Source organism: Herpailurus yagouaroundi, unplaced genomic scaffold (assembly GCF_014898765.1).
Source record: "Herpailurus yagouaroundi ecotype Mexico unplaced genomic scaffold, PumYag 160, whole genome shotgun sequence".
Taxonomy (NCBI): domain Eukaryota; kingdom Metazoa; phylum Chordata; class Mammalia; order Carnivora; family Felidae; genus Herpailurus; species Herpailurus yagouaroundi.
The window spans coordinates 40,336,830-40,361,638 of NW_024412401.1; the positions used below are offsets into that span (position 1 = coordinate 40,336,830).

At 44.9% G+C, this 24,809-nt stretch overlaps 1 protein-coding gene across 5 annotated transcripts in view; it reads right to left on the reverse strand.

Annotated features, from left to right (window-relative positions):
* The window catches only part of ASTN2 (astrotactin 2), an 882,793-nt gene that overhangs the window by 593,271 nt on the left and 264,713 nt on the right, over positions 1 to 24,809 (reverse strand). For 3 of the 5 annotated variants that reach the window (XM_040482113.1, XM_040482110.1, XM_040482111.1), the window contains exon 4: positions 23,811 to 23,963. The exons of 1 other annotated variant lie outside the window; for it this stretch is intronic. In XM_040482113.1, coding sequence (XP_040338047.1) covers positions 23,811 to 23,963 — 153 coding nt within the window. The remainder of the gene's footprint in view (positions 1 to 23,810; positions 23,964 to 24,809) is intronic. One more of the 5 variants, XM_040482112.1, reaches the window with a different exon arrangement.

A 24,809-nucleotide genomic window follows, 5' to 3' on the forward strand; every position in this document is an offset into this window, starting at 1 on the left:
ACGCAGTAGGTGCTACCTCTCAGTGCGGTACCTGGAACGCAGTAGGTGCTACCTCTCAGTAAGGTACCTGGCACACAGTAGGTGTTACCTCTCAGTGAAGTACCTGGCACCCAGTAGGCTCTAACAAGTGTTGGCCAGAAGGAATGAAGTAGGAGGGGTTGTTCTCACCAGCATCCCCCATGGTGTCATGCTACAGATGCTCTGAAGAGATGTTTTCCAATTTAATCCTGTTTGCTGAGTTACTGGCCTGTTAATCTCAAACAGAAATACCCTACCATGCGCTGCAGGTCTGCTTTTTCCTTCCTCCTCACTACAACTCCCCACTCAGCCCTCCCACATTTCCATCCCAGTAGAAAACAGCATCTTTTCAAAGCAGAAACCACCACACTGCATCTCGTTTCAGACACAACGATCCCAGGGTGAACTGCATCCCTCTGGTGCTAGATCCCACCCAAGGGTTCCCACATCTTATGACAGCAGGGCAGAAGGCAGGTGAACCCCCTTTTAAAAAACACTGTGAGGCCAAAAAAAAAAAAAAAGAGTCATTTCCAACCTCTCCCTGCCTCCCATAAGAGCAAAAGTGCTAAGTGATTTCACTGTCATTCAGAAATGGATTCCCTGACAAGTTTTATAAACTCATTAACTAAAACTTAGGAGTCCTGGGTCCTCATTCTATCAAAGCTGCCATGTGGCTTTAAGTCAGTCATTTACCTTCTCTGCTTTCTCGTAAGAGAAAAATAATTATATCCTCCCCCATATATTTTGTAAACCCATTATTCAGTTGAGAAATTCTCACATGGCCAAGTCAGAATTCTTGCTGGTTTCTCCCAAACCCGCTACCCTGCCAGCCATCCCCATCTGGGAAAAAACAATCCCCAGCCATGCACTTAATCAGGCCAAAACATGGCAGCCGTACTGGTCCCCTTTATTCTCTTCCAGAGAACAACCAATCCATCCTTATTTCTTTCTGTCCTTTTCACTCACAATGCATCGTTCACCCTGTCCTTTTTGCTGGTCATCAAACACATTAACCTTGTTCTTGTCTCAAGGTCATGACATTGCTCCTTCCATGCCTGGAATGTTCTTTCTCCACTTCGTATGGGCCTCTACTCACATGTCACCTTAGAGAAGCCTTCCCTGACTACCCTACCTGAAATACCCTCTTAGTCCATTCCCACACACTCTATACTCTGCTTTATTTTCTTCATAACATTTATTACTATCTGAGATGAGGCCGTATCTTTGTTGCTTCTCTCTTCCATCACTATAGAACCGTCAGGAGATTAGGATCTCAGTCTTTCCATCAGGGTACTCTGTACTTAGTCGAGTGTCTGGCATATAGTAGGCATTCCATAAATATCCATAGAATGAATGAACAGATAATGCAGGTGAAAACATGTAGAAAAGCTCAAAGCTCCAGAGCCAAAGGGGAAATTACACATTATCAGCCTTCTTGCCCACTCCAAAGACAGGATTTACAGGTAGGTCTGGGAATCTCTTACAAATACATATACGTTTCAGGGACTCACCTATTTGGTTATATGAGGAGCTCACTGGGGAAGCAAAGGAAATGAAAAAAGGATAGATTTCATTTTGCTGGGCACAGTGTGTTATTTCCCAAATTGCTCTGAATTTCCCAGGACATGGCTTCAGGCTTACAGAGTGAGGGTGCCAAGGCCTGGTGTAGCCAGGGCAGGAAGGCCCCCATGGAAGAGCATATGGGCTTGTGTTATGGGGTAGGCAGTCCAGGAGTGGTCTCCAGGGCCCCGGCCCTCCAATGCCTCCTTCACCAGAGCCCCTCATCCACTGGTTCCAGAATTTTCCACTCCACAGTTAATAACAAAGTTTACCCTTACCAGTTCTAGGAAGCGCACATGACTGGGGATGAGATCCACCTCAGATTCTTCCTTGCTGTGCAATTTTGAGAAAATTACTTAACCTCTTTGACTCTTTCTAAATTATTTTCTTTTCTTGTTTGTAACGTGAAAAACACGGACCCTGATTCCTGCCTCACCAGCTCTCCTCTAAGCATTTGTGAGTAATAAAAATTAAGGGATCCCAGGATGACACGTCCGTTACCCTCAATTTCCCAGGAAGGTGATGAAGCCTGACTTTCGAATCTTTTCTACAGGTAGATTTTTACCAGGTGGAGGTGAACAGATGAACAGCACTGGAATGTGAAAAGATAATTCATAGCACTGCGCAGCTATTACTTCACATTAAAGGAAATGATTTGTATTCAGAGATTATGTAATTGTGAAGTGCTGAACAATTACAAAATATTTTGGCTCCTTTTGGGTATGAGGGAGGGATACAAAACCCTGAAATAGAAGAAAGTGGTGGCTCATAGGAAAATTTTGTCCTATCTGTTTGTGAATGACTGAAAACTCCACCTTCCTACACACATTCTGAACACTTCCGGCCAAATGAGTCATCCTGTTATGATGGCAAGTGTTTGCTAAGCCTCTACTACATGCCCGGTTTCTAGACCTGAACCAGTTCTCAGACAAAACCCACTGGCTAAAGGAGAGGCTGGGTACCCATAAGGAAGACTGCAAAACTACACCAAGTGTGCACAGCGATGGCTTCTCCAGGTCTTCCTCAGAGAGACTTATGGTCTGTTATTTGGGTAGTCATATCGCCAAGAATATCCAGATTTTTTAAAAGATAAGATAGTTGGATAGAAGTTGACACTGATACCCAGGAACCCAAGGCTTATTTAGAATGGGGAATGTATGGACTGCCAGGTAACCGACTGGAGTCCTCCCCTATGAGGACTCCCGCATGAGATGACCATTTCCCAGTCCCCAAGTGCATAATATACACAGACAGATGTAAGGAGTGGCAGAACCCGCTTTCTACTGTTCTCTTGTTTTTTCCCATTGTTCCTCTATTATAATAAACTATCCTAATGGGGCATTTCCATATCCTTTTCCAAGCAGAGGCATTCCCATCCCCAGCCAAGAGAGGAAATCACAACCAGTATCTCATCCTGAAGGTAATGGATGTGGCAAGTGACTCTTAACGACCCTAAAGATGCAGGGATGGTGGTATCTATCTTATCTCCATTTAATTCACCAACCTGGTCCTTTAACAACGCAGAAGGATCCAGGAGGATGGCAGTGAGCTACCACAAACTCAAACAAATTGTTGGCTCAACTGTAGCTGCCAGATGTGGTGTCTATGCTATAGCCAATTAACACAGCCTTGGGCATAGAGTCTATGGCTGTTGATCTAGAAAATAAGTTTTATCCCATCCCTATCTGGAAGGAGGATCAGAAGCAGTTTCCATTCCCATGGGGTAGGCACCACTACACATTTATAGTCTTGCCCCAGGGCTATATTACCCTCCATCAGCCCAGTCTGAAGGGAAATGGATCATGAGGCCAGTCTGCAGAATATCACATCGGTCTGCTCTGTTGATGCATCATGCTGATTGGACAAGATGAACAAGAGAGGGAAAGTGCATTCAAGAGGTGGTAAGATAGACATGATCCAAAAGGTGGGATATAAATCCTATGAAGAACTGGGGGTTTGCCACATCAGTGAAGTTTCTATGGCCTGTGGTATGTCATATATCTGTTCCAAAATAAATGAGAAATTCCTGCATCTTATAGTTCACACCTCTAGGAAAGAAGCAAAATGCGTGGTAGTCTTCCTAGGGTTCTAAAGGCACCATGTTAAACATGTAGGGATATTGCCCTGACCTATTTTCCCAGGAGCATGGAAGGCCCCCAGCTCCAAGTGGGTCACAGATTGGGAAAAGGTTCTGCAGCAGAACAGGCTGTGGAGCAAACAACCTGCCATGTGTACCATTTGATCCACTGGACCCTGTAGTGTAAGTGTCAATGGTCACAATAAATACTGTGTGGAGGTCATGGCAAGTGCCAACTAGGAGACTCATAAAGTAGACCCCCAAGCTTCTGGATTAAGGCCATGCCACCTGCAGTAGAGAGGTACATTTGCAGAGGTGAGGGGAGTTTCTGGTAATGCTAATGGGTCCTATCAAGACAGCAGGCAGCCAGATGTGCCTATCATGAGCTAGATTCTGTCCGATTCAGCACATCATGGAGGAGAGATGACACACAGAAATGGCACATCCAGGATCAGGTCCAAGCAAGGTCAGCATAAGTAAATGGCCCAGACCCCATGCCATCCACCAGTGGCACATATCACTCATGTTACAGTTATGGCCACCTGTGGGTGGGATGGAAGGGTGGAAGGCCAAGCTAATTTCACAAAGAGATATGCATATAAGCCAAAGTCCTTCTGCACAATGTGCAGGACTTCAAAGGGTGCACTCGGCCATCTACATTGTGAAAAAGGAGAAGAGGTCCAAGGTAAGATATAAGTGGATATATGATTTAATTGGCTTGTCAGGGGCCCCGGCAGAGAAAGACACCTTGCCTGTTGAACACCAACTCAAGCAAATGCCTTTGAGAAGTCAACAAGGCATCCCAGGCAGTGGCTATCAATCGGTGGTGGGTTTATTGAGGAGAGGGCCAAGACAGAAGGCCATGGAACTTGTCTTTTCACTTTCAGTGGTTCAGACATATGCCATAGCTCAATGCTCCACACAAAACATGTCCCAGCTCCCTAGAGCCTGCTTACAAAGCTTTCAGCCCTCCACCTCTTCTAAGCTGACTCTGACTACCCATGTGAAATAGAATAGTATCAAAGACAAGAGAGACCAGACAGGCAGTAAAAAGCTCCAAAAGGGGCCGGAATCAGTGACCGGCAGGTGTCTCTGGCTCTGAGATTCCATGACAAAGGAGACAAGGATGGGAATATTTTCCTAGTACCCTAGCTCTCTCACTCAATCATGCCATCAGAATCACCAGGAAGCTGTTAAAATGCAGATTGCCGGGCTCCCTCACAGAGTGGCAAGGTCTAAGAGTCTACGTCTCTAGCCAGTTCTCCAAGGATGCAATGCTGGCTGTTCAGACACCACCCTTTGCCTGTCCCTGTCCCAGAGCAACAGGAACTCAGAGGCCGACCTTATAGGCACCACTCCAGACTCCAACATGCTGTGTTCTCACAGCCAGCTTCAGTGATGGAGGCCGTATGTGTTGTACTTCAGAGCCTGGCTTTGGGGTTCTACGGATCGGCATTCAAATCCAGACTCTGCCACTGACCAGCTATGTGACCTGTGGCAAATAGACTTCACCTTGTGGGCCTCAATTTTCTCATAGAAAATGAGTCATAATAATAAAAACTTTTGGGGGGCATTGTGAAGATGTAATTAGAAATACCAAAGGGGAAAAAAAACAGGCATGGTGCTTGGCACTAAGTAAGCTCTTGGTAAATACGGGTAGTGCTCTGTAAACTGCAAAGTGCAAATATAAGAGACTGCTTTCTACCGGCATGTGGCTTTTATTTTCCAATTCAAACTTTCATCTTTCAGGACACAGAGGGGTAACAACATTAGGAGGGAAGGAAAGGAAAGAGACTGTGGTGGGGGGTTATGATTCCTCCCTCCCCTCCCCTCCCCACTCTTCCTTCACCCCTCCACCTCTCCTCAGCCCTCTTCTCCCAGGTCACCCTGTTTACATCTGGACTTGGGACTTCGGTGAGAAATAGCTTCCCATTTTCCTTACCCACGGTGCCAAGAGAGGATGAGTAGGCCAATGTTCTCCCATCTCTGTTAGCAAACCTGTCTATGTTTGTGTGGCCATCTATGATGCAATCACCTCGGTTAGCACAATACCTGGCCCATAACACTTGCACAGATATTACTTGTTGAACTCAACTGAATTTACAGCAGTTAAGGGTCCAAGATCTGGGTGGGCCCTCGTATTGTGTCTGGGCCAGTGTATGACCTTGGGTAACCCTCACCCCTCATACAGGCCTCAGTTTCTCATTTGTCAAAAACAGAGATTTCCCTGGCCTCTTTCAGCTCCAGGTGGGAGCATCCTGGACAGACATCTGAATGGGGAGTTGATAAGCCAGGGTCCTGGACCCAGATCTGCCACTAACTCATGGTGAAGTCACTTCCTCTCTCTGGGCCTCAGCTTTCCCATCTGCATGATGGAATGATTTCCAAGAACTCATGTCCCATTCCAAAGTCCTAAATTTCTAGAATATTTTGTTTTAGGCCTCTTTGGGGCTCAAGGTCAAGGCATTTAAGCAGTGTTTGACATGATGGAGAACGAGTGTGTTTCCTTTTATCTTGTAATGGCCACATTTACCACATCTCAGATCTTACTGGATGAAATCTCCCCTAATAACACACAGTAATAATGATCATTAATATTGCATGTAATCATTAAAGCACAATCATATTATTCTCACCTCAGATGGTAACTTTTAAATGAGAGTGCACCAATACTTTAGAGCAAGACAAAGGAAGGCAAAGATGGACTGTTCTTTGAATCACTCAGTAGAATCTTCTCTACATGCATTTTAACCTTACAGGGAAGTGGCCTAAGATAGTGAAGGCACCACTGGCTTTGGCTTTAAAAGCTACGGCTTCCATGCCAGCTTCTTTTACTTACTAGCTGTGTGACTGCGGGCAAGTGACTCAACCACTCTGGGCCTCAGTCTTCTCATCCGGGAATGCTTCCCTGCCCTCACAGGGCTGTTGCAAAGATCACCTAAGATAATGGATGTGAAAGTCTGTTGTAAACTGTAAAGCTCTCTGCAAACACAAGACACTGCCATGATGGTAATAAAAAGCAAATGGCACATGAATATTTCACAAGCACAGACTGGGACAGATTATTTGTAAAGTACCCCCATCTAATGGGGTTTTACAAATACACACTCCCTGCCCTTATTATGAACCTCCTAATAATCTCTTTCTAAAGCTCATCTGCAAACTCCTTTTCTCTCCCCTGTCATTTCTTCTTAATATCTCCTCTCTCACACAGCTATTTATTACTGAACGCTGGGTGGCATTTGGGGAGACAGTTGGTCAGAAAAATAGACACATTCATATTTTGTGCAGACATAAACAAAATAAAGCAAGGACACCTCGATTCTAAGCTATTAAAAAATATACATCTTCCTTGTGGGTCTGTCTGCAGTTGCTCCTATTAGTAATACTTAAGTCTGAAATTAGGTTTAACAACCCCATCCCCATATGTAGCCTCCAATCCATTCACAGGTGGCATTAATACAGAAAGGGAAGAAATAGGCTCAGATGCATTTTTTTTTCCTCTGAAAAAAAAAGTATAAATTTTACAAAGCCTTTTGGAGCCTCTCTTGGCTAAAGGAGAAATCCTTTTGCCATTAACTGCTCCTGCAGAGAGAGCTTGCTTGCTGCAAGATCATGATGAGGGTAAGCATTAATTAAATCTAACTGCGAGAGAATAATTATGTACACATATCCGTCAGGGCAAGTTGTCACTATCCAGTAACAAAGTTGGATACAAACTCCATCAGCAGAACTGTCAGGCGGCTGTTAAAAGGATATAAATGTGTCCCAAAAGGATCATTTCATTTAGGGGGGAAAAATTGGATTGCAAAGGATTAATGAGGCGAGGGGTTTGTGTTTTCAATTGAATGTAAAATGCAAACCGAGGAAGTTGTGATATCATCATTTAACCTTAATGTATATCTACATTTGGGTTTCTAACACGTGGTGGGGACAATTAGACCTTGTGCATCAAACCAACATTCCCATCAAGCAATGAGATTAAGGGTTAGATTTCTGTAAGTTAGATTGCACAAAAGTTTGCAAAAATCTAATTTACACAGATGGCATATTCTTAATAATAATTAGGCAAGGAAATGAATGTAAATCCCACCAGGGTAATTTGGGGGATTCAGGAAAGGGCCCTTTTTTTTGTGGCTGCCTTCATGTCTACTGAATTTCAGTCCAACCTCAGTAGCACGTGCATGCACGTGTGTGCGTGCCTGCGTGTGTGTCCCACACAGAGGCCCCAGGCAGGTGAGGTGAGTACAAGTCTTGGAGACAGGTGCTGCAAACGGGCACAGCTACAATGTAGGAACAGACACAGCAGTGTTGGAAGCAGGTCTAAGGGGACATACAGGCTCCAGCACTGTCTGACCATGTGAGCTTGGGCTACTTCATGTCTCTGAACATCAATTTCCTTTACAAAATAGTGTTATTGAAGGGCAGTCACAACAATATATTTGAAGGCATTCAGAACAGTGACTGGCACAAAACAGGTGGCCAATTATTGCTGCTGTGTCCTAGCAGATCTAGGTCCCAAGGAAGGAAAAAAACCACAACCTCAGGACCTGTTTTTCCTCACTGGCATCCTTGCTGGGGCAGTCATAGGTCATGATGGTTTCCAGGCAAGGCAAGGAATAGGAAGCCCGTCTGGTTTCACTGCATGCTTCGTGGCCAACAATAGCAGTCAACACCAAGGTCATTTACTCCAATGCACTCATAAAACAATTTGTAGTGGTTGGTTGACTGACTGCCTACCTGTTTCCTGCTCCATAACTGGAGCCCCATAGAGGTGAGGACCTCATGTGTCTGGTTTTCTACTGCCATCCCAGAACCTAGAATGGTGTCTGACCCTCGGTAGGCACTCAGTTGAAAGTAGGAATGAAAGTCAGGTTGGAGGCCCTGGACGGGGATGTAGCAGAAGGAGCTAGAGTTGGAAAATGGGAATCAGGCACAACAGTACTAGAGAACAGCCAGGAAGAGACTCATTCTATGCCAGGAAAGATGCCGGAAGGATGATGATCTGAATCGTCTGGCTGTACTGGGGCCACAGAAGTTGATCCAGTCACAATGAGGCCAGAGTCTATCAGAGATCCTAGCCATTCTGGGATGCTGTAATTATCAGTGTAATAACCTAGTCTTGACTTCTCAAGATCTTGTCAAGTTATTTTTAGGTCCTGCCTGAATGCATGATTTCTGCAAGAACTTTCCCCTTTTTGGAATCTATGTAGGTTGCTACAAATGCAAACATTCTGCTGAAGGGGATCACACCGACCCTTCTCAGCCAACATCTTTCCCAAGGGAACCAGGCTGACATAGGCACAGAAGGAGGCCGGCAACATAGCTATTCCCTGGAACCTTATCTTCTCAACTAGACCATACATAGGGCCTTTCTATTTCCAGAAGATATCCTGACACAATGGGCTATTTCTGTGGCCTGAAGAAGACATATGAAGAACATGGATTGAAACAAAATAATTTTTCCTGACAGAAGCCACTTTTCTGGAAATTTTCCATTACAACCTCATCTACACACACTCCCTCCCACTCCCCCACCCCCCAAAAAACAAAATAAAATCAGTGTACATTATACAGATTGCTTCTATTTCCACCTCTGATTGAAAGAAATATCTTTCAGAGGGATAAAAATTAAACCATACAAACTGCCAAGAGTCATCATTGAAAGTAAAATAAAATTTCAGGAAATTGGGCCAAAGCCAGAAAACTGAGGTCATAAAATGTCAAGACCCATAAAGAGAATTTCATACTTCTGTTGAAAAATCTTTAAACTCTAATTCTTGGGGGCAGAATTTTATATATGTTCATTTGATTATATTTTTAATAGTATAGTTTAATTTTTCTGTATTATGGTTTTGCCTACTTGATCTAATAGGAAAATTTCTGTAAAGATATTCCCCTTTGATTATGTGATTAGTCAACCTGTCATTGTACTTCCCTCAATTTTTTTTTTTTTATATATTTTGAAGCCGGGTTATTTCTGTATGTAAGTACAGATTTCATTTGTCTCCTGGTGAACTGTTCCTTTTATGATTAATGACCGTCTTTATTCCTAAGAATATTTTGTTTCTTGTTGTAAAGTTCATTTTGCTGTATATTTCTACTTCTCCCCAAGCTTCCATTTGATTAGTATTTGCCTAGTATATATTTTTCTTTCCCTTCACTGTCAAACTTTCTGTGGCTCTTCGTTTTAGGAAGATCTCCGGTAAATGGCATGCAATTGGATTTTACTTAATATAATCTATTTCTGAATTTTATTTTGCAAATTATGTTTATTGTAATTACTGATGCTTTGGGGCTTGTTTCTACCCTGTTATGTTTCAGTCTCTCTTCTTTTAAAATTTTTATTTATTTATTTTTTAATTTAAGTTGATTTATTTATTTTCAGAAAGACAGAGAGAGTGACCAGGGGAGGCGCAGAGAAAGAGGGAAAGAGAATCCCAAGCAGGTTCTGCACTGTCAGCACAGAGCCTGATGTGGGGCTCAAACTCACAAACTGCAAGATCATGACCTGAGATAAAACTAAGAGTTGGACGCTTAACTGACTGAGCCACCCAGGTACTCTTAATTTTTTTATTTAAATTACAGGTACCATACAGTGTAATATTAGTTTCAGGTGTAGAATTTGCTGATTAAATACTGCCATATAACACCCAATGCTCATCACAAGTGCACTCCTTAATCCCCATCCCCCATTGATCCAGCACTGGCACTACTATTGGCCCAAAGAATACAAAAATACTAATTCAAAAGGATACATGTAACCCGATATTTATAGCAGCATAATCTGTAAAAGCCAAATTATGGGAATAGCCCAAGTGTCCAAAGACTGATGAAGGGTAAAGAAGGTGCGGTGTATATACACAATAGAGTATTATTCAGCCATGAGAAAGAATGAATCCTTGCCATTTGCAACAACATGGATGGAGCTAGAGAGTATTACACTAAGTGAAATGAGTTAGTCACAGAAAGACAAATACCATATGATTTCATTCGTATGTGGAATTTAGAAAACAAACCAAAAAATGATCATAAAGGAAAAAAAGAGAGGCAAACCAGTGTCCTCTTGCTCTTTCTCATTACCTTTATCTCACCACACCCTACCCCCCACCAAAGTGTCCCTCACGACATCGGCTTCTAAATTTAAAGCTGGAGCTTTGTGTTTCCTTTTCATTCTTTACCCCTGAGGAGCTCCCTTTCTTGACCTGTGATAAACATGCATGTTTTAAAAAGTTATATTTTATTCAATGTGTGTGTATATACACACATGTGTATGGGGCAGGAAGAAGGCCAGGGTCAGCTCCATGTGCCATGCTGTTGACCGTTTACCACACTCTCTGCCAGCTTTCTTTTAGCTTCGTTATAAACAAAAACTTGTTTGTTTTTAAAAGTAAATATTCCGGAAGTGCGAATTTTTCGCCCAAATACTGAAGTCCAGTGTATACATATGAACAGGAGCTCGATGAAAGAGTCTTACCTACTCAGCCACATTCTCCTGCCTGCTCCCTGAGTGCCTCTTTGGAGCACAGCTGGTCGGCTCCTGCTACTGGCCTGTGAGCTCTACCCCGTATCCTCAGGATGTACAAACCACCTCTGTCTCAAACGTGGGAAAACGCAAAGCCTTCTCTTTATAATCTTTGAAGTGATTTACCCATTTGGTCACAGCTGAGTTAGAAAAAGGCACAAGCTGCCAGCTTCGAGGTGTCTTATCCAAATCCCCCAACAGTCAGTCCTGGTGCAGGTCATATGGCCTACGTGGTTTTACCTGTTCAAATGGCATGAAAACTGGAAAATTTTGGAAGTCAGGGGACTCGAAATTCAGTTCCTGGGTGTGCTAATTCTTCTCTGCGGCACGGATGAGGTCTCCCCATCCATCATTTTCCGCATCTATGAGCAGGATGGATCAGATGACCTTGAAATTCATTTCCATCTCTGATGGACTAAGAGAACAAGAGGAGTTCTCTAATGGAAATCCCCCCACTGTGTGCCTGCAAGCCTGGGGCAATGACGCCTCTGAGGCAACTGGATTCACCTACAGTCACCCAGCAATTAGATGGTCAGCAGCAGGGCTTAAATGTAGTGTTCTCTGCGTCCACATCTGAGATGCTGCCTCACACCAGGACTGCAGGTCAGATCTAATCCATTGCCTGTTTTTGCGTGGCCCAGGAGCTAACAATGGTGTTGACATCTTTAAGTGGTCAAAACAAGCCAAAAGAAGAATGTGTTAAGATGTGGGAATCATACAAAATTCACATTTTAGTATCCATAAATGCATCCCATTCTTTTGATTAGTAGAACGCTATTACAAAAAAAAATCGTACTTATTATTATTACACTATGAATTTTGTCAAATGTGTGGAAAATTGTCTCTCATTGTGCAAGTAAGCACCTGCATAATATCCTCAAGTTTGCCTCTTGGTCAGTAAAGCCTAAAATATTTCCCATCTAGCCCCTTACTGGAAAAATGTGCTGATCCTGCATTCGACCATAGGCCCCTGCAAGGATGAAGCCAGGGTCCAAGATCAACCATCTTCCATATATCATAAGCCAGGCCGGATCAGACAACGACTTGAGATCCAAACCTCTTTAGTACTGTTTACGCAGAGGTGTAAAAAATGCATATGGTCTTTTGATCAGCTACAAATGGATTTGAATCTGGGATCTGGTCATCTGAACTAGATGTATCACATAATAAAAGTTCCTTCATAGATCTGAGCCTCCGTTTTTCCATCAGCAAGTTAGGAATAATGAGGCTTCCTTCATGGAGTTGTGCAGATCATTCCAGGCTTTAACATAAGACTGAGGCTTAATAAAACTGCCATACCTGTAGGTTGTAAAAAGCAGCCCAACATTTTGTCCATTTGTCCTTCAAGAGGTGAACTCTTATTTCCCCGCCCCTTGAATCTAAGGTGATCCCCTGATTCGTTTTGAGCAACAGAATGAAACAGAAGTGGTATGTGCCTTCCAGGCTTGGGACTCAAAAAACAAAACAAAAACAAAAACAAAAAAACCTTGCAGCTCCTATTCTTGTCGTTTTGAGAACCCTTCGCTATTTGAACCAGCCTTGGATAGCTGGCTGACCACAGGTACATGACTGAGGTCAGCTTCGCCTACCCCTCCCAGACCAGAACTGCCCAGTTGAGCCCAGTGCAAATGCTCAACTTGGATTAAAAGCCAAAGAAATGGTGACTGTCCTAAGTCATAGGATTCTGGGGTGTTTTATTATGCCACAACTCTGACATGTATTTGAGCCATTCTGATGGAAGAAATATCCTAGAACTGTGACCTCAGGCCACACCAGCATCTGGCTCACAGCCACTGCAAAGGCCACTTGTGATCACCTCTCCACCCTGCCAGGCCAGGCAGAATTGACTGAGAGCCCCATGACATACTTCAGGCAGACAAGGAAAACCGCCTGGAGGAGACATACACTTTCGGCAACGCAAACTTCTCTGAAAGACACATCAGAGATTTATGGAGGCAGCTGTGCACTCCGACTACAAATCAGCTCTCCCACACCTCAGCCCCACACGGCCTGAGGATCACTGGGCTGGTAGTGGCACTGGTCTTGTGGGAAGGGCCTGAGGTCAAGAAAAGGAAAGCCAGAGCCCCAGGGAAAAGGCTGCTCCATCAAATAGGCATGGCATCCCCTGTCTTTGAAGGTACCTGGCATCTGATTTCAGGATGCAGCTAATCCACGCAGTGCTTCAAGGAGCATGTCCACAAACACCTAGCACATTCTCAAAACGGCCCTGGGAAATAAGCATGGTGGGGATCACCGCATCTCCAGGTGCTGGGGATGGAATCCCAACAAGATTAAGCAGCTTCTAACTGAACTTAAGAGCTAGGGTTCCAGCCAGGGTTTTCTGACTCTAAATACTGGACTTTTCAATAGACAACAATACTTCCGAACCAGATTTATCACCAAAGGCCATTAAAGTTGGAGGAGACCTGTGGAAATTATCTCGCCCATCACCTTTGCTTTCCAAATTAACAACAAAGATTTATTGGGTACTTACCATGTTCAGTGCAGCCTGCTGAGCACTTCACATGCATTAACTCTAATCCCCCAGCCCCCTTGGAGGTGGCCGCTAATACAATTTGTAGATTAGGTAATGCCAATTTAGCATAAAATGTCATTTCCCGAAGTTGAGCGAGTCAGAGGCAGAACTGGGATATGAATTCACATCCATCTGACTTCAAAACCTGAGCTTGTTTCCACAAAGACACAGTCTCTTAGATGGGGACACTGAGGCCCAGAGGGTTGAAGGTCTTGTCCAAGATCATGCAGCCCATTTGATTAATTGTCCATTAATCCGCCAAGCATTAACTGAGCACCTGCTATTTGTTAGGAACTAGGCTAGTCAAAGGAAGCCCGGGCATGACCTGGACATAGCCACTGCACTTCATGAGTTTAATTAAGGGAGAAGAGAGGTGGCCATAAATTACTCTAATAAAAGGTAATAAATGACAAATATCACAAGGAAGACAGATCAGAGGCTATCAGAGCTTCTGGCTCCTTTATCCTCCCTGACAGATAAGCCCTGATAGGTTCTTTTACTGGAGGACACTGTCTTCAGAATGCAGCTTATGTAAATAAATGTATTTTCTTCTGTTTATTGGTAACTGGCTATAAATTATTCACTTAGTTGGAGGAAAATATTCAGAAACATTAATGGCTTTAAATTATCTGCCTTAATGGGTCGTTGCTATGCTTAAATATGGAACAGCCAAGCCCCAGGTTCAGTCTTTATTTCTCTGGTTCTCATTTTGTTCCCCAAACCTCTTTCCTCTTATCAGCCTACCCTTTCTACCAAGGAGTTTTGGATAGAGGTCGCTGCCCTTTTGGCCAAAGGAAGTTCTGAAACTGTATAATCAAAATGAAGTCCCACTAGAAACCATGAGATAATTAACAGGGCCAGAAGGAAGACTGGACAGACACCAGCAATCTGGGGAAGATAAAATTGTTGTTTTCTTCTCCACCTCTGTGCCATTTTTCATGCTAGATTTTCCTCCCTGCCCCCATTGCCACGTGACAAAAAGCCTGTTCTTCCTTCAACACAATGCCTTAAGGCCACTTTCTTTGTGAAGTCTTCCAAATTTTTCCCAAATGAAAATTATACGTACTTGCTCCAAGTCCCTGAGCACACGGCCCTGGCTCCCTGAGGCCAGAGGGAGTCTGAAGGGGGATGTCCTGACTCTTGTCCTGACTCAGAGAGAGAGGTGCCTCACCTTCCAGAGTCTTCTAGCCTCTGAACACCCTCACAGCAGCATTGGTGATGCAGAAACCCTTCCCGATGCAAGAGGAGCGACTGCCACTTTCTTCCAGTACCTAGACTAGGCTGGTACCATTTCACAGTTTGAAGATCTTACCCAGACTAGCTGGGACCAAAACCCAAGTCATCTGGGAACTGCGCTGTGGGCTCCGTCTAGACTCTGAGGTCACAGCTCCGCAACCTGCTAGCTGGACAAACTTGGGCAAGTCACTGAACCTAAGATGGAACTTCCTCTTTGGTAGAATGTGGATAATTACAGTCCTTACCATATGGGATCTGGGGAAGCTCTTAAATGAGATATGTGATGAGCACAAAACTTAGAACATACTCAGGAGAGTATGCTAGTTGTACCACATCTCATGAAACATTTGTACTCCATGATGCTCCCAGCAGTCTGCTTTACCCATCCATCCATCCATCCATCCATCCATCCATCCGTCCACACATCCACCATTTAGCCGATTGCTATTCTATGCTGGTTCTGTTCTGCATTGGAGCTACAGAAAGACATAAATCACTGTCCTTCCCATCATGGGACTGTCAGAGCTGGGGAGGGAGACAGATGTGTCCACAAGTATTTACAACGGATTGTGATAAGGGCTGAGACAGAAAGCAGAACCAGGCTGCATGTGCCCAGACAAAAGGAGTGGCTCATTCAGCAGAGGTAAGGAGAAAATAGGTAAGGAGGAGAAAAGAGGTAAGGAATGAGGGCGGGCCGGGTGTGTGGTCTTCATAGATAAGATGTGACACTGAATTCTGAAAAATGACTAGCAATTTGCTGCTTGGGGCAGGCGGCGGGGAGCAGGGTCTTTTAGGCAGAACCCGGTCCGTACACAGACTTGGAAAGGAAGGCAGGTTGGGTAAAGGGAAAGATGGCTGGTGTGCACGAGACCACAGAATGCAGAGGCTTGGGATTTGGGGGGAACTAAGGGGCAGGCTGGAGTCAGGCTATCAAGACGTCTTGTGTGGCAAGCTATAGCAATTTTTTTACCCTCTTAGACATGTTCCCTTCATCCTATAGATTTTTGCTTCTAAAACTGAGTAAACGGGGTGCCTGGGTGACTAGGTGGTTTAGCCTTCAACTCTTGGTTTCAGCTCACATCATGATCTCATGGTTTTCTGAGTTCGAGGCCCGCAACAGGCTCCATGCTGACAGTGCAAAGCCTGCTTGGGATTCTCTCTCTCCCTTTTTCTTTGCCCCTCCCCGACTCGCTCGTGTGTGCTCGCTCTCTCTCTCAAATAAACTTTTAAAAGATACTAAAAAAATAAAAAATAAAAGTGAGTAAATGTACCCCTCCCTAATGGGTAAGGGCAGTGACATAAATAATAATAATAAAACAAGAGTGATAAAATAATAACTAATAGGGGCTCAGTCGGTTAAGCATCCAATTCTCAGTTTCGGCTCAGGTCATGATCTCATGGCTTTGTGGGTTCGAGCCCACATCTGGCCCTGTGTTGGCAGCATGGAGCCTGCTTGGGATCCAATCTCTCTCCTCTCTCTCTGCCCCTGCCCCACCCTCTGTCTGTCTCAAAATAAATAAATAAACTTAAAAAATAATAAATAATAAAACAATGGGGCACACGTGTTCAACGTGCACCGTTTGCTAGGCTCTGTGCTCAGTGCTTTACAGGCATTGTCTCATTTGATCCTACAGAAAACCTTTGAAGACGGTACCCTTATCATACGAGCATAATCAGTGTAAGTGTTCTTCCTGGGACATCACTATTTCCTAAAAGCTTTAGAAAACGTTAAATAATTTAACTTAAAAAAATAATGTAGCATCATTTAAATTAAAATAAGCATGGAAATATTATGAAATAGAATGTCATGGATTTTTTTTTTAGGTGGAACCTGGAATTTGGGGCTTATGACCAATGTCTTTTGAGCACAGCCATAGGCTTTCTGGGAGCATGTTGATTCTCACCTGCCTTTGGGAAGACTTCACTGCAAAATCTTGAGACGCCCCCAGTGCAAGTGACAGAGTATCAGGAAAATGTTGTAGTCAGGAGAGTGACATGGGCAGATTTAGTGTGTTTTCAAAAGATCGTTCCGGGAGTACCTAGGTGGCTCAGTCAGTTAAGTGTTCGACTTCAGCTCAGGTCATGATCTTGCGGTTCGTGAGTTCGGGCCCCATGTCCGGCTCTGTGCTGATGTTTCAGAGCCTGGAGTCTGCTTTGGATTCTGTGTCTCCCTCCCTCTCTGCCCCTCCCCTGCTCGCATTCTGTCTGTCTGTCTCTCTCTCTCTCTCTCTCTCTCTCTCAAAAATGAATAAACATTTAAAAAAATGATCCCTCCAGGCTCCAGGGTGGAAGATGGATTTGTGGATGAAGGGGCTGTTGCAGGAGTCCGCACAAGCAGCAATGACACCTCAACCAGGTCACGGGCAGTGGCGCAGTGAGCATGGGGTGGATCTGGGAGCCTCTGGAGGTGAAATGAGGACAACACAGATGACAGTGATAACATCAGCTACTCTTTACGATAGTCACCCACATGCCAGGCACTGGGCTACACAGTTTGCAGTGTTATCTCAAAACCCACATATAACATTCGTATTATTACTACTACTTTACAGATGGGAAAACTGAGACTAAAACAGCTTCTTCGTTTGCTGAAGATCAGTCAGCCAGCCAACAGTGGTTAATGCAATATCAGCTACAAGAATCCCACCTTTGAACCACTATCGAAACGTCATGAACCACGGGAAGCTCTTCTTGACATCAAAAGCAGTATTTCCCTGCTTCATTTTTGTCCCAACACATTTGCATCCAACTTCCTGTGGACACCGGGGAATGGCGTGGCCAACAGCTGCCTCGTAAAACCCTGTCGGAGACATGAGGGCAGCAGTCAAGTCCCCCACTGCCCTCCTCTGTCTGCCTAAGGAAGATGCACTTGGGCGTCCACGAGGCCTCTCAGGAAGAAGCCAGAGCCACAGAAACACATTGGAACTGCTTTTAACCATGTGCTCAATTTCATGACACCGGATCTCCACGGTCTGTTCCATCTGCCGTGAACCGCTGGGCACCACGGGCTGGGCAGGAAGCCCACTGAAGCAGAGAGAGGGAGGCCAGGCGCTCCCACTCTGGGCCAGCAAGCCCGACGCCACCTCAGGGACAGGGGGAAGAGACAGACAGTGAAAGACTGAGGATTCAGACCCTCATACTGTATCTGGGGGCTTTTGATGGTCAGTGAAGGCTAACAGAGCAATTCCAATTGTGTTTCTCTGGCCATTTCTGTTCCTCAGGATTTTAATAAATGTTCCAAGGGGAAAAACAGTCTGTGGTCAAGAAGGTTGCGCAGCTGTTGAACTAAACAAAGAAGCTCAGCTTTCTGTACTACAGGACATCCTGGGGTCTTTATTTTTTTTTTAATTATTATTATTATTATTATTATTATATTTTTTTAGTGTTTATTTTTGAGATAGAGAGAGAAAGAGAGAGAGAGAGAGCACAAGCAGGGGAGGGGCAGAGAGAGAGAGAGGGAGACACCGAATCTGAAGCAGGCTCCAGGCTCTGAGCTGTCAGCACAGAGCCTGATGTGAGGCTTGAACTCACGAACCCGCGAGATCATGACCCGAGCCAACGTCAGACGCTTAACTGACTGAGCCACCCTGGTGCCCCCATCCAGGGGTCTTCAATAGTCTAAGATGCATTTGGGAGTTTCCAAGAGGCAGAAGGAGTATGCAGAATTTCTAAAACTTTTATTGGCCACGGAGTTCTTCTGTCCAAGAAAATCGTGAGGACCCATGGTGGTAAGCACATGAGCTGGGAAGTACAGGGCTGACTCATACTATCCTTATTCTCTCTTGCAAAAAAACCTTACCCAACAGTGGCAGTAAAATCTCAAGCACAGTGTTATTAAGCCATTTTGAAAATTGCCTTAACAGCATCCACTTGAGCACAGTTAATGTGCCATCCATCAGTGACTCTATCTCTAGAGGAAACAAGATTCTCTGGAGGTCTGTATCAAGAGGCTTTGGTTTATCCTGGATCCCTCTCACATCACCAACGTGAAAGTTAGGAAACTGAGCCACTTTTGAATGATCTTTAAGGTGAATGCACTCATTCATTCAACAAATATTTATTAAACACTTTCTCTGTATTAGGTTTATGAATATGAAACACATTTTTTTGAGAGGAAGATAGTAGATAAGCAAACAAACAGAAATAATTTTAGACCACAATATTATGGAACAAATAAAAAAGGGTTTTGTAGCAGGTCTTGGGATAGAAAGCATGAGACTGGGTGGTCATGGAAGACAGTTGTGAGGCGCTCACATCTGAGCTGAGAGCTGAAAGGTTGGGAGAAGAGCTGGGGGGGTGTAAAGAGACACAGCAAGGGGAAGAGACAGCAAGTTCTCAGATTCCAAAGTGGGGAACCGTTTGCTGTGCTTCTGCAAAATGAAGGAAGTGTGGCTGGCCCATGAGGAAATGCCAAGTAAAGAAAGCACCAGCCAGATCCAGATGGAACAGGAGTTTGGCAAATAGTTTGGATTGTATTTTAAGGACAACAGGAAACCACTGAATGATTTTTTTTTTTTAAGAGAGAGAGCATGTGCACAAGCAGGGCAGAGGGGCAGAGGGAGAGAGACAGAATCTTAAGCAGGCTCCATATTCAGCGTGAAGCCTGATGCGGGGCTTGATCCCGTGACCTAGGATCATGACCTGAGCTGAGATAAAGAGTCAAGACATTCAACTGACTGAGCCACCCAGGTGCCCCCAGGAAACCACTGAACGATTTTAATCAGAAAGTGACCTTATCTGGTTTATATTTCTAAAAAGATTAGTCTGGCTACTTTGGGGAGACTGAATCTCAAGGAGGGCACAATTGCAAGCAGGAGGTGAGAGATGGCAGTGGTCACAGATTTGAGATACATTTAGGGAAAAAACAATGCAGTAATTCTCTTAGGCCCAGTTTGTTTTTGTTTTTTTAATATGAAATTTATCGTCAAATTGGTTTCCATGCAACACCCAGTGCTCATCCCAACAGATGCCCTCCTCCATGCCCGTCACCCACCCTCCCCTCCCTCCCACCCCCATCAACCCTCAGTTTATTCTCAGTTTTTAAGAGTCTCTTATGGTTTGGCTCTCTCCCTCTCTAACTTTTTTTTCCCTTCCCCTCCCCCATGGTCTTCTGTCAAGTTTCTCAGGATCCACATAAGAATGAAAACATATGGTATCTGTTTTTCTCTGTATGACTTATTTCACTTAGCATAACACTCTCCAGTTCCATCCACGCTGCTACAAAAGGCCATATTTCATTCTTTCTCATTGCCAAGTAGTATTCCATTGTGTATATAAACCACAATTTCTTCATCCATTCACCAGTTGATGGACATTTAGGCTTTTTCCATAATTTGGCTACTGTTGAAAGCGCTGCTATAAACATTGGGGTACAAGTGTCCCTATGCATCAGCACTCCTGTATCCCTTGGGTAAATTCCTAGCAGTGCTATTGCTGGGTTGTAGGGTAGATCTATTTTTAATTTTTTGAGGAACCTCCACACTGTTTTCCAGAGCGGCTGAACCAGTTTGCATTCCCACCAACAGTCCAAGAGGGTTCCCGTTTCTCCACATCCTCTCCAGCATCTACAGTCTCCTGATTTGTTCATTTTAGCCACTCTGACCAGCAGGAGGTGATATCTCAGTGTGGTTTGATTTGTATTTCTCTGATGAGGAGTGACGTTGAGCATCTTTTCATGTGCCTGTTGGCCATCTGGATGTCTTCTTTAGAGAAGTGTCTATGCATGTCCTCTGCCCATTTCTTCACTGGGTTATTTGTTTTTAGGGTGTGGAGTTTGGTGAGCTCTTTACAGATTTTGGATACTAGTCCTTTGTCTGATATGTCATTTGCAAATATCTTTTCCCATTCCTTTGGTTGCTCCTAGGCCCAATTTGACTTGCAAATCAAAATAACTTGATATCCAATCATCATCTAAGTCAAACAACAGGTTTTCATTAACAGTAAAATTCTGAAATTCTACTCTAAGAGGGGGAAACAAATTCCAAAATGAAGACTAAATTTGATGACTAACCTCCCCCCCCCAAAAAAACCCTTCCACGTGACATGGTTTATGGCATTGTTTAATGCAGAATTATTAGAAACGGTGCAAATGCCCAAAATAGAGGCCTCATTAAGACAGTTACAGTGCGTAAGAGGGATTTAGGGGGTGAGGGAAAGAATTCAGTGGTAAAACACACATTTAGGACATGACACTAAGGAAATGAATTCGGACTGGCGGTGAGAAGGGCGGAGGTTATGAACTAGGAGCCACTTGTACTCCCAGGGGCTGGATTTGCAGGGAGGGTCTCAGAGGGGAATTCTTGGTGAGTGGTAGAAGAAAAACAGATGGATAAGTAAGCTGAATGAAACTACCAGGGACACTGAACAAACGTAAGAAAGAACAAATACAAGACGGAATTCTATTCAGCTCCTGACACACATTGGCTGAGCGTTCCCCCGTGTCTACATTCGCCATCTCGTCAGACCTTCACAGTGATCTCTGGTGCAGGGATTGACACCCCATTGTGCAGAAGAGGAGACTGAGACTCGGGGACATCCAGTTGATTCTTTGAAAGCCACGCACAGTGGAAGTTCATTGGGCTGGAATTAGTACTGGACACCGCTGACCTCAAAGCAACTTACTTATCTTATGCATTGGCTCAACCTGGGGCTTACCATGTGAATTCCAGAAAGGAACGCCATTATCAACTTCTGCCTCGATTTATGACCTCAGGTTAATGTGCCGATCTTGGTTTTTTTTTTTTTGCTTTTTGTTTTTTTATAGGATTCAGGATTTCACAGGACAAAGACCGAGGCACTGTCTCAACAAAAAGCAATGTCTACCATGCATGCAGCCACTGATTGAGGCCCACAAATGCCAAGACGATTCAAATAGTGAGACAGTTCCAGCCGTCAAGGAATTGTCCGTCTAGCTAAGGAGAGAGCCGGATGAGCAAATTATATTACACAAAAATGAACTCGGCACTTAACACATATGGAAAGATATGGGAGAACACACACATGTAAGAATTCAGAGTGAATTCTGACTAACAGGCAGTGATACCTTCACAGAGTGCCATGCAAGCTAAGTTTGGGAAAACAGGTAGGACCTCACTAGCTCAGAGCACAGTGGTTTAGGAGCGCCTGGGTGGCTCAGTTAGTTGAGTGTCCGACTCTTTTTTTTTTTTTTTAATGTTTATTTATTTCGCAGAGAGAGAGAGAGAGAGAGAGACAGACAGACAGAGTGTGAGCCGGGGAGGGGCAGAAAGAGAGGAAGACACAGAAACCGAAACAGGCTCCAGGACCTGAGCTGTCAGCACAGAGCCCGACGCGGGGCTCAAACCCACGAACTCTGAGATCATGACCTGAGCCAAAGTTGGACGCTTAACCGACTGAGCCAACAAGGCACCCTGAGTGTCCGACTCTTGATTTCAGCTCAGGTCGTGATCCCAGGGTTGTGGAATCAAGCTCAGCGTTGAACGTGGAGCCTGCTTAAGATTTTTTCTCTCTCTCCCTCTGCCCCTCTCCCCCATTCTCTCTCTTTCTGTCTCTCAAAATAAAATAGAATAAAATAAAATAAAACACAGTGGTTTAGTTAAAAAGTTTGTAACCCAGCTGGGTTATTTCTTCCTGGCTCTTCCTTTACTAGGGCATCCCTTTGGGCAAGTTACTGTAGCTTCCTGTGCCTTGGGGATGTCATCTGTAAAATGGGAATCACCCTGTATCTCCTTCACAAGATTGGTGAGAATCAAATAAGAGGCATTTAGTACTTAGCCTGCTGCCTGGAGTAAGTATCAATAAATGACAACAATTGCTTATAGGGTCCAGTTAGGTCATTTCAGACAGAGAGAATGCCATGGAAAGGAACATGGAAGTGGAACCCACAGATTTAGGTGAGACAGCAGAGAGACAAGAGCTCTGCAGTGGCCCTGAATGTCACCTTCACAAGCCTGTACACTCCCGAGGGCACCAGACATCCAATGGAGCTCTGGGAGAAGAGTGACATCATCAGAACCATGTTCACAGGAACTAGAGATGTGAGAGACCAGAATCAGAGAGGAGCTGGAGGTTATGGAGTGGACTTAAGGGAAGAAGTTTGGATGTCAGGCAATGATAAGGGGGTTCATCCCATTTATAAAGTCACAGAGATGACCAGAGAAAGAAAAAGGTGATGGTGACGGTGATGATGATGATGAGAAGGAGGAGGAAGAGCAGGAAGAAGAGGAGGAGGAGAGAATGGGGAAAGGAGGAGGAGGAGGAGGGAAAGATCTACTTTTTCTTGCATGCTGGGCTGGGTGCTACGCTAAGAAAGCATAACAACCCCGTGATAAGAGGGGCTTGGAGAAACAGAGCCACCTGCCCAAGGTGACGTGATTAGTTCACAGCAGAGCCAAAACTTCATTTTGATTCTGTCTGGTTTACAGCGCTCCTACGCCTGACCATGATACTATACTATTTTCAAGAGTGACTCCAAAACCCATTCTGGGACCCAAGCTTGAGGACTGCCTTCCACGAGAACATCTGCCTCCCTTGCGCCCTCCAAAGTGACACCAGCTACAATTTAAAGAGCATCGGCTGTGCTCGTCAGGTCCCCTGTTAGGCACTTTCCATAGACTGTTGCTCATCTTCTCAGCCTATACAAAAGATGGCTGGTCCATTCCCATCTCCGAGGAGGCCGCCGGAGCTAAGAGACACTGGCTCCACCCCCAGGGGCACAGGTCTGCTGCCTTCAAGCCTCCGCTGAGATGACTGATCGGGGAGAAGGTGGCACGATTCTATGAGTCCAGGGAAGCAAGGGAAGGGGGCACAGCTCTTCCTGGACCCGCAGAACCCGGGGACAGCCCGCTGACACCCTGGCAAGAGGTGCTGGAAGGGCCTACCTCGAGACTTGCTCCTCCGCTTCCGCCTCCCTGCTGAGGCCCTGCGCGGGGCTGGCTGCAGCTGACCGATCTCGATGGGCGTGTTAGCGCGGAAACTCTCCTTGAACTTCTGCATCAGGGACTCCACTGTCTCCTGCGTCGCCTCAGCTGCTGCTACAGGGTGGGCAATGGGGCTGAGGTTAGGGCTCGGCCCACCCCTGGCCCCTGGAGGACTGGGCCTGGCCACCCTGAGTCCCTGGAGCTCCCTCCCTGACCCATAATGATGGAGAAGCCACAGGTGCCAGTACAGATGTATCTGTTGGCCTCCTCACTTGTGCATTCAACATACACCATGATGCAGGCATCCCCCCCAGCCCTTGAGATATGGTGGTGAAAAGTCAGACACAATCCATGATTCAAGGAATTCATAGCTTGGGAGGACACATAGCCAGGCATTCCCAAAACTGCAATACTTTTGCGACAGGACAGTACAGAATGCTAGAGGAGCACCAAGAAGGGTCCTGTCATCCATCGGGAATCAAGGCAGGCTTCCTGAAAGAGACACTATATATACAGACACCTTAAGAACGAGTAATAATTAGCAAAGAGGGTAGAATCAGGGTAGGGTTACTAAAGAGATTTAGGATAAGAAAGATTGCCTGGGTAGGAGGAGAGGCATGTGCAAGGATCCAAAGCCAGAAAGAGTATAGTGCTTGAGCAACTGACAGTTCAATGTGGCTCCAAGGGAGCGTGCAAAGAGAAGATGAGGCCAGAGAGGTAAGGTCACTGTCAGTCACATCAAGGAGCTCGGATTGCATCCTAATGGCAGAAGTTATTCCCCGAAAGGTTTTAAACAGAAGACTGGTATGTTCAAAATAAGCCCCTTTGACGATAGTTCCTAATGAGAGGATGGCGAACGCATGTAGAGGTAGAGAGAGAGGCCAGCGCAGCGGTATGGTAGCCAGCCAGACGCCATGGTGGCCTGAACAGAACAGTGGCAGTGAAGGAAGATGGGAGCCC